The sequence below is a fragment of the Hippocampus zosterae genome, chromosome 15, assembly GCF_025434085.1.
Source record: "Hippocampus zosterae strain Florida chromosome 15, ASM2543408v3, whole genome shotgun sequence".
NCBI lineage: Eukaryota > Metazoa > Chordata > Actinopteri > Syngnathiformes > Syngnathidae > Hippocampus > Hippocampus zosterae.
The window spans coordinates 2,901,672-2,911,898 of NC_067465.1; the positions used below are offsets into that span (position 1 = coordinate 2,901,672).

At 42.0% G+C, this 10,227-nt stretch overlaps 1 protein-coding gene across 2 annotated transcripts; it reads right to left on the reverse strand.

Annotated features, from left to right (window-relative positions):
* Window positions 1-243: 243 nt before the first annotated feature.
* LOC127615932 (presenilins-associated rhomboid-like protein, mitochondrial) lies at window positions 244-5,632 on the reverse strand. 2 transcript variants are annotated; one of them, XM_052087299.1, is made up of 10 exons: window positions 5,519-5,632; window positions 5,005-5,194; window positions 4,040-4,144; window positions 3,825-3,957; window positions 3,103-3,198; window positions 2,857-3,006; window positions 2,167-2,237; window positions 1,986-2,087; window positions 866-963; window positions 244-582 (listed from the first exon to the last, which is right to left on the reverse strand). In XM_052087299.1, the coding sequence occupies exons 1-10, from the start codon at window positions 5,596-5,598 to the stop codon at window positions 429-431; spliced, it is 1,179 nt and encodes a 392-aa protein (XP_051943259.1). In that variant the 5' UTR covers window positions 5,599-5,632; the 3' UTR covers window positions 244-428. The 2 variants fall into 2 exon arrangements, with proteins under 2 accessions (XP_051943259.1, XP_051943260.1); XM_052087300.1 differs by lacking the exon at window positions 4,040-4,144.
* Between the last annotated feature and the right edge of the window lie 4,595 nt (window positions 5,633-10,227).

Below are 10,227 nucleotides of genomic sequence, written 5' to 3' on the forward strand. Positions count from 1 at the left end.
TACATGGTCATTTTTTCGGCTAAAAAATGCCTTACTATACATGGTCGTTTTTTCGGCTAAAAAACGCCTTACTATACATGGTCCTTTTTTTTTCGGCTAAAAACCTTTTACTATACAGTACGTGGTCGTTTTTTTCGGCTAAAAACACTTTACTATACATTGTCATTTTTCTTCAGCCCAAAACGCCTTACTATGCATGGTTGTTTTATTTGGCCCATACACAAATGACATGAATACCACAGGTTAATTTTTCAGGATTTTTATTGATTTTAGAAGCGTTCCCTGAAAATTAAGGACAATTAAGAACATAATTCCACAACATTTTTTTTAATGGATTTTTATGGACTTTAAGAACCCGTGTGAACCCTGGGATGGCTGCTTGCATATCCTGAGAGGGATGACGTTTTCTTCTGGGATCCCAGCGAGTTTCATTTGGGTCCGGGTGGTCTACAGTTGTTATCCATCCCAGACCCGCCTCCAGGGCTCGACCCGCCGCCACCAGGGGGGCGAATGCTGTGCCACATCTTGACCACCGAGTCCCTCTTGCCCCAGATCAGTTTGTGACCATACATCACATACCAGCTGCACAACAAAACCACAGTCAGTGTTTAGTGACAGTCAAATTCAAGTTTAAAGTTAATAATCAGATTAGTTTTGTTTTCTTTTTTTTTCTTTCAAATTTTAATAAAATATTGAAAGTAACTTACAAATGCATGAGTTACTTTGGTTCCATTTAAATCAGGTTTTCATGTTGCCCAAGGCAACATTGAAGGAATTTCTGGCAAGCACTGGCTATTTAAGCATGTGACAACAAATTCCCACTTTCTTCAAATCATGATTTAAGCTTCCCCTTTCCTTCACTTACATGCCAAAGAGAGCTCCGCCGATGTGAGCCGCATGGTCAAACATCTGCCATCCCAACAGCAAGCCAGCCATATCCAGAGCAACAACAGCTTTCAGCACCTAAAGAGCAGTACAATGGAATTTACTCACTAAACGTGCATGAGGCAAACACACTGTCATTTTAGACAGTCGGTCATTCACGCACTGGACTTTATTCTTCTCAGTCTCGTACAGTGTACAGTATTTTCCCCACACTCTCGGGTACATTCCATTTTCTCAAAGGCTGAAAGCACGCCTTGTAATCCGATGTGCCTTATATATGGATCAATATTCAGATTTCTTGAACATATTTTAAATGTTCTGTAAAGCGGTTTGTTACAGCTACTAAGTAAAGCTGTATTGTATTGTATTTCCTTTAGCGTAGCTCCATCTAGTGGATGCATAACGCAACCTCAGCCACTATTGTCGCTTCTTTTCTATATGCCTTATAATGTGGTGCGCCCTACATGGTCGCTTTTTTTTTTGGCTAAAAAACGCCTTACTATACATGGTCGTTTTTTTTCAGCTAAAAACGGCTTACTGTACATGGTTGTTTTTTTCAGCTAAAAACGCCTTACTATACATGGTCGTTTTTTTCGGCTAAAAAACGCCTTACTATAGTAAGGCGTTTTTTCCCGGCTAAAAACGCCTTACTTTACATGGTCACGTTTTACTGTACGTTGTCGTTTTTTTCCACCCAAAACGCCTTACTATACGTGGTCGCTTTTTTTGGCTAAAAACTCCTCACTATACATGGTCGGTTTTTTTTCGGCTAAAAAAACGGCTTACTATACATGGTCATTTTTTTCCCGGCTAAAAACGCCTTACTATACATGGTCGTTTCTTTCGGTTAAAAAAACGCCTTACTATACATGATCATTTTGTCGCTTCTATTCTATATGCCTTATAATGTGGTGCGCCCTATTCATGAAAACAATTTTAAAATAGGCCATTCACTGAATGTGGGCCTTATACTCCAAAGTGTCTTATTGTGCGGAAAATACGTGTACTGTATATAAAAACATAAACAGTTGTGTCGAATCAAAACGAAGCATTTTGATCTCTGAAGGCGCAAGGGGATCTCATCACACTGTTTCACTCACATTTCCCGCTGTGAACATGACCATAGGGAGGAAGATGACGCTCAGTTTAGCATCTGGCACTTTAGAACAGGCCACAGCTACCACTGCCATGACTGCACCTGACTGATGGGCATCAAAAGCTCAAGTTAAAAAACGTTTTTTAAAAAAAAGGCTTGTCCTGCATATACTGTTATTTGCTCACCGCTCCTAACGAAGGGAAGATGCGTCCAGAGGCTGTTTTGCAGACGTAGCTGAACATAGTGGAAATAACACCTGGAGGGAAATAAGAAGACGGGCAGCCGAAGTACGTTGCTTCCGTTATTCAACACAATGAAGGGCCAGACAGAAAAATACTACAGACACACACACACACACGTCAATATACTATTTTTTTCACAAATCAACAATATTGGTCTGTCCCCACATGGTGTTGTTTTTACTTATTATTGACCAAATCAAAAAAATGTAAAAGTCTTGAGAACAAATTCATTAACTCCGAGTATTGTACAACTCTGCCTGCTATCAGAGCTCTGTGGGAGCCGTGCAGGCATCAAGTCGCCTTAAGATTGAAAGTCCGGGTAATTTTTTATCCAACAATGAGAAAATACATTCATTCATTCATTTTCCGATCCGCTTTTGTTCGTTTGTGAACGAAATGAAGACTTATCATCTGGTTGAAGGGGTGACAATGAAACGACATTAAAAAAAGTCTTTAAAAATTATTAAACAATTTTAAAAAATTAAAAAATATACATTCTAACATTTTTATATATATATACTGTATATATAAAAGAATTAAAAAAATAAAATAAAAATAACAAAAATGTGTTGTTGTTTTTTGTACGAGCTGAATTCCTTTGTGATGAAAAATCCCTCACTCCACCCAACTTACCGGCTGACGTGTAGACGGCGAGAAACTGCTCCCTCCCTAAGAGCGAGACGACCCCTGAGGAGAATGTCCACAGGACGTACATGTTGGCCATCAAGTGGAAGATGGAGTAGTGACTGAACGAGGACAGGACCATGGGAAGGCACTGACTCTCTGACCACAAATAACGAGAAAGAGTTGGGCTCCCTTTCATTCACTCAGACAAATCATGTCATGAAAACTTTTTTGGAACACTTTCATAATACTCACTGGCGGCGGGGTTTGAAGTGAAATATTTCATCATGGTCCTTTGCAGCGAGGGGATTCTCCAGCAGCACAACACCAATGTGTTGGCCACGATAATACCTGCAGAAGAGCCATCAAGTAGACTGAATATCTCAACCAAAAAAAAAATACAGTGGATTGAAAAAGTCGACAAATGCCTGCTTTTTGCGATCTCAAAAATGAGATCAATAAAACATTTCAGAAGGTTTCCAACTGAAGCCACTTACCTGTACAACTCAGTTTAAATAATTATTTTGGTGTGGGCAACACTTCATGCACCCTGTAACCTGATTGGAGCTCTCCACTATCGTAACTACTGTCCCTGAAAGGGTTAAATGAAACAAAAAGAATCATGCCCTATTCAAAAAAACAATCTTACACTTGCTGAACAGCTGAACTTTATTTGGGATTAATCAGAAACACATTAAATGGTGGTCCATTTAAACATTATTTAAAAAGTGATTGGTTAATTTGGAGCACAGGCATATCCCTAGTTAGAAGAGGGTGTGCACACTTATGCAAGCACATTATCTCAGTTGTTGGTTTTTACTCCTCGCTTGAAATGATTTTTTTAAATTCAATTGATTGATACCGGTTCCGTCACACGAATGGCGGAAAACGCTCAGAAATAATTTCTCATTTGAAGCTGTGTGGATCTTTGCATAGCCGCTTTCGAAAGACGCATGTAAACTATGTATGTTGCTGACCAGTGACGGTCCTCTGGCCTTCAGTGCGTCTGCTCCAGAAGTCGTCCACCACAGACATGAGGATGATGAGCTGGCGCTGGAAGACCGTCAGTTGGTTCCACCAGTCATGCCAGTACGCCATGTCGGGGGAACCCTACCAACACAACACAAAGATCCTCAGTGATTTTCCAAGCGGAGTCTTGTTTTTTTTTTCTTTCTTGAAAGCAAAACCTCACCGCTAAGAGGTTCTCGGACTCCTCTTGGTCCTTTAACGTTCGTACTCTGGACTTGGTGTTCTCGGATTGCAGAATGGCTGCGGCACCAAAAGAGCAGCCTGTAAACTGACGTGGCATTAGGAGAGCTACTTCATGTGTCGAAAAGTTGAAGTATTATGTGCCAAACAGCTTCATATGAAGACAAAAAGGTTATAGTATAATACACATACTGTATACATCCATCCATCCATTTTCCGAACCGCTTGATCCTCACTAGGGTCGCGGGGGGGTGCTGGAGCCTATCCCAGCTGTCTTCGGGCAGTAGGCGGGGAACACCCTGAATCGGTTGCCAGCCAATCGCAGGGCACACAGAGACAAACAACCATCCACGCTCACATTCACACCTCGGGACAATTTTACAGAGTTCAATCAGCCTGCCACGCATGTTTTTGGAATGCGGGAGGAAACCGGAGCACCCGGAGAAAACCCACGCAGGCCCGGGGAGAACATGCAAACTCCACACATTTATTTTTTATAAAATGTCACATGATAAAAGAAGTTCTTATATGAACCAATTGACAATTAAATATTCAATAGGTCTTTCATCAAATTTAGTGCTTGAAAAAAAGAGGATAAAAATCGGCAGATTCCTCAAACCAATAACTCTGGTGCCAAAAAAAGCATGATCAGGACATGAATGGAGTTGTTTTCTTTTTTTTCTTGCTGTTTTTGTATTTCTGCCATAATAAAAATTGAAACAAATAAATGCTTGAAATCTGCAGTTTTTGAAACAATTTACGGAAATTGATGGACTTGTTTTGTATTGAATATTTTTGGCCAATATTCTCACCGACATTGAAGTCATTGTTTGCCTATTAAATGCATGGTACTTGCTGGATAAAGTACATTAGCTGCTTTTACAATATTGTTATTAATTATTCTCCAGGCATTCGTCAAAAAAACTGATTGGGAAAAGGGGCTCTTACCCCCAGTGTGAACAGCAGAGGCCTGAGTAGCTTTGGCCGGGGGACATGAGGGCGAAGTGTCGGTCCTTGTGGGCTTTCCGGAGATGCAATGTTGTTGGTTTGTGTTTCATGTCTGGCGTCACCTTTCTTTGTTTCTGGCCTTTTAGAGTGACGACGGAAGCCACGAATCGCTTGACAGTAAAAGTCGAGCCTTTGAAGCAACAGGGAAGCATTTCACAGGACCGTAAATGACATACACAGCCTACGTCACGATTTGAGTTGTTCAATGAGAAATTGCATGGTGTAAGATTATGGCATGTCAAAAGCACGCTTTATGTGATTACAATGGATTAAAATTAAGCGCATGAGCAGACACATGACATGCAAAAAGGAGAGTTAGCCGTCATTCATTGACACTTGGTTCCCAATGACAGTGGCTAGCTGTTAGCTAAGCGTCACGCACTCACTAGCATTCTGTCGGTGTTATTCTTCTCAACAAATATAAAACATAGTATATAATCTTTAATCTACTTGCCTGGAAGCTCGCCATGCGACGTTTTTTGCAGGGATTTGGTTTATTCGGGTCCAGTACACAATGCAACTGCTCCACGCCATTTTTGTGTTTGTATACTCAAATATAAGCTCCGCCCACTTGCCGAGTTTCAGCCAATTGAACTCCAAGGTTGGAAACGTCATCGAAACGTCAGTTTAGTTCGCTCATATCTACGCAACGTATGTTTGCTTTAGCTGGTTAGCCAAACTAGGAATGGGTTTAAATGTCAAAGTCAATGAGGAAAAGCAAAAAAAAAATGTAAATTACTGTCCTCCCTGTGTAGCAAGTTAAAATGTAGCCCTAGTGGAGTCTTTGAAGGCAGCATCTCTTTTGTCAAACACATGCAGCACTTTCCTCTTGTGGCCGAAGTTGACACTTCGGAATGCGTTTAAAATCTCAGCGTGACAAAACAAAATAAAATAAATGTCAGTAGTGAATTACATTTGGAGTATCGCATGTATTAAATGCAAGTTCTGATGAATTATAAATGCATTTATATCCTAAATTCAAAGAACAATGGTCAACCGCGAATATTGATTTTACAATTATGAAGATGGGCTCATGTGTCCCTCGACGTATTTTTGACGAGGACATAAAATGAGTACTTCTTTCTAGTACAATAGGTATTTGAGATATTTTTAATTTTTTTCTTTTGAAGTTTGACCTGTAAAATTTTGTGCAATACTGATTTTACCATTTACAACTTCATAAAAATTCTCACCTGTTGTTGAATTCAATACAATCATTTGTATCATTATTCACACAGAAAAAGACGTCAGGGGTTTGTTTCTACGTAAACAAGAGAGAAAGCAACAGAGGCCTATCAGAGCTGAACAAGTATTGATGGCGGTGGGCGTTGCTATTGGCATCCGGACAAGTTCCACAAACTTCGCACAAGCTCACCATTGACTCTGGAATTAGGGGACGACGTTCCAATACAGCTGCACTGCAGTGTCCCCCGGAGAAGCCAGGGCTCCCTTCCAAGGCCACAGCTGCAATACTACACCTGCTGACCTTTAGTCTCACATGATACATGCATCAAAGCTGCTGATGATTAGCATTTCAGTCATCGAAATGGCGGGCGCTCCCGTTGCTTCTTTGTACATGTATTCAACGATTAATAAAGAACAGCAGTATGCCTTTGCCTCCCTATTGGCCCAAGGACACTCTGACTCAAGTTAGATGATATCCTACCGGTGATATTGTCCTGTGGGTCGGACCAGGACATGGTGGCGGAGCAGAGGGGAAACATGATGAAGGGCGAGAGTGATAGGAGAACACACACACACACACACAGAAAACAAGGTGATTTTTTGTTGTTGTGTGGTTTAAAATCTCTCTTTGGACAGCATTTTTTTTTAATGACTGATGTCAAAATCTTTGCAAGAGTTCAAATTCTTTCCTGATCAATCCAAGGACATTTATTTTCCACAGCAGACGTGTCCACTTTTGTAGGGTCCTGTTATTGATTCACCGAGAACCGACGCCAGTCCGTTGCTGGAATAAAGCTGTCGATCACGGGACAGGAAAAGAGATGTCTGAAATGAAACACACGAGAAAAGTCATCATTCATGTGATTCATTTGATGATGTCATCTGTGATAATTCCCCCTGACCCAAGCATGACACGTGAGCCCCTCTCACTTTCAAAAATGTCTTTTTAGACATGAGAGGAAATTGGAGCTTGTCCTCATCGAGTCCCACAAGTGCTGACGGGGCATTCTCCCCAACATTGATCAATGAGCCCGTTGGACACGAGCACACTCTTTGTTTTCTGTCATTTTCCCTTCCTAGCGCACTGTTGTGTCACAGGTGGGAAGTTAAGACAGTGACGTTTCAAATTTCAGTTTACACGTGTATATAAAAGTACCACACTGAAGGGCACGTTGGCACTGTTTTTTGTCAAATATTGTGATACAGCCATCATCTTTTTCTTTAATGAACACCTATTCAATGTTCTCACTTATGGGCTTTAATAAGACACAAAAGTAACCATACTCCTCCTTAATTAGTTATACTAATTCTTAAAAAGCTGAAAACGCATCTGCTGTGCTTCCACATCAGTTCATAGAGAGAGAGAGAGAGAGACTTCACCTGAAGCCCCTATCCACCTCCAAATCAAACCCCACCTCCTTCCTGAAGTTGCTGACCCATGCTTCATTGTCCGACACACACCCGTGGGCGGGGGTCTTTTCATTGCCCTGACTAAAAAACGCTCTTCTCCCGTGAAGGAGCGCGAGTAACGGAACCCGGTCCGGGGGAGCATCTGCGGTCGCTTAAACTTCTGCACCACAAGGGGACATGGGGGATAAAAACGCCGGTAAGCTCATTTTTAGAAGGTGATGTTGAATTTGTACTTTTGGATCCGTTGCCATGCATCTGAGCTGCGTGCATCCGAGGGGTTGTGCACTCGATGCGGGTTATGTTGTTGGAGGAATGTGTTCACTTGAGGGAGCCATGTAAGGAGAACAGCGGGCTGCTGCAGCACCTGGTTGCTTTTTAAAATCTCTTTACTTACTCAGCAACTGGCTGTGAACAACCGAGCGCGCAGGCTCAAGTGTATTGACAGTAGTTATGCCCGCTTACATTTTTGTAAGCACGTACACGTTGCATCCTCAGTGTAGTGCAAATATTAGTAGACTGGTTATTCTTTTCTGGGTCTTTGAACCTCGTTTGAAAATAGTTTTATTGGACAAATGTGCAAGCCCGATTATATTTCCGAATTTTAGGTTCGTCAATTGTCTGAGTAAAATTCTGGCAAGTAGACTCATTTATTGTCAAGTAAATGTTTTTTTTCCCCATTCCATTTCAAAGGTATTGCTGGGCATTAAGTTGAGGAGCTTCTTTGAGACAAAAGTAGTGCTTAGCCACCATTCTGTGGCATCTTGATGTCAAGGGACTGTGTTAAAATGAGTTGAGAAGCTTCTTTGAGACAAAAGTAGTGCTTAGCCACCATTCTGTGGCATCTTGATGTCAAGGGACTGTGTTAAAATGAGTTGAGGAGCTTCTTTGAGACAAAAGTAGTGTTTAGCCACCATTCTGTGGCATCTTGATGTCAAGGGACTGTGTTAAAATGAGTTGAGGAGCTTCTTTGAGACAAAAGTAGTGTTTAGCCACCATTCTGTGGCATCTTGATGTCAAGGGACTGTGTTAAAATGAGTTGAGGATCTTCTTTGAGACAAAAAGTAGTGCTTAGCCACCATTCTGTGGCATCTTGATGTCAAGGGACTGAGTTAAAATGAGTTGAGGAGCTTCTTTGAGACAAAAAGTAGTGCTTAGACACCATTCTGTGGCATCTTGATGTCAAGGGACTGAGTTAAAATGAGTTGAGGAGCTTCTTTGAGACAAAAAGTAGTGCTTAGCCACCATTCTGTGGCATCTTGATGTCAAGGGACTGTGTTAAAATGAGTTGAGGAGCTTCTTTGAGACAAAAGTAGTGCTTAGCCACCATTCTGTGGCATCTTGATGTCAAGGGACTGTGTTAAAATGAGTTGAGGAGCTTCTTTGAGACAAAAGTAGTGTTTAGCCACCATTCTGTGGCATCTTGATGTCAAGGGACTGTGTTAAAATGAGTTGAGGAGCTTCTTTGAGACAAAAGTAGTGTTTAGCCACCATTCTGTGGCATCTTGATGTCAAGGGACTGTGTTAAAATGAGTTGAGGAGCTTCTTTGAGACAAAAGTAGTGCTTAGCCACCATTCTGTGGCATCTTGATGTCAAGGGACTGTGTTAAAATGAGTTGAGGAGCTTCTTTGAGACAAAAGTAGTGTTTAGCCACCATTCTGTGGCATCTTGATGTCAAGGGACTGAGTTAAAATGAGTTGAGGAGCTTCTTTGAGACAAAAGTAGTGCTTAGCCACCATTCTGTGGCATCTTGATGTCAAGGGACTGTGTTAAAATGAGTTGAGGAACTCCTTTGAGACAAAAAGTAGTTCTTAGCCACCATTCTGTGGCATCTTGATGTCAAGGGACTGTGTTAAAATGAGTTGAGGAGCTTGTTTGAGACAAAAGTAGTGCTTAGGCACCATTCTGTGGCATCTTGATGTCAAGGGACTGTGTTAAAATGAGTTGAGGAGCTTGTTTGAGACAAAAGTAGTGCTTAGGCACCATTCTGTGGCATCTTGATGTCAAGGGACTGTGTTAAAATGAGTTGAGGAGCTTCTTTGAGACGAGTCGAGGAGCTTCGTCTAGAAAGGAATCGTGCTGTTCTGCCATCTTGTGGCATCATAGTACAAATATAAAACGCCGGTTTGTCCCTTTTGGACCCAGCATTGGGTTACTTTTAACCCACTGCAGTTTTAAGAGTGGTCGTTTTAATTACCGCTGCATCTCTTTCCGGGTACTTCGACTCACTTACAGAGTGCGAGTACTTTTGCCACCTCTGGCGTAGCATAAGCGGCTACGCGTGTCCCCCCTCCCCTCACCCACAAAACCTCCCGCGCCAGCACCAACATCACCACCAGCGGCACCACACCGCACCCACTCCTCTTCCTCCTCTCACCCAACGATCTCTTCTTGTCTTTTTATTTTTTTACACCCCCCTCACCCACCCCCACCCCTTGCTATTACGTCCGCCGCCGGTACCGTACAATTGGACCACGGCGTGTCCTTTGCGTTGCCTGGAGAAGCGAGCGAGAGGAGATGACGACTCTTTAGACGAAAGCGACGAGGAGAAGGTGGCGGAGGTGGCGGCG

Excerpts from the sequence above, each read along its gene's own strand:
- LOC127615932 (XM_052087299.1), bottom strand. The coding sequence starts at position 5,598 with ATGGCGTGGAGCAGTTGCATTGTGTACTGGACCCGAATAAACCAAATC. Across the intron at positions 3,199-3,824 it reads AGGCCAGAGGACCGTCACTG|GTATTATCGTGGCCAACACA; the intron begins GTCAGCAACATA and ends GCTCTTCTGCAG. Across the intron at positions 2,088-2,166 it reads TCTTCCCTTCGTTAGGAGCG|TCAGGTGCAGTCATGGCAGT; the intron begins GTGAGCAAATAA and ends GATGCCCATCAG.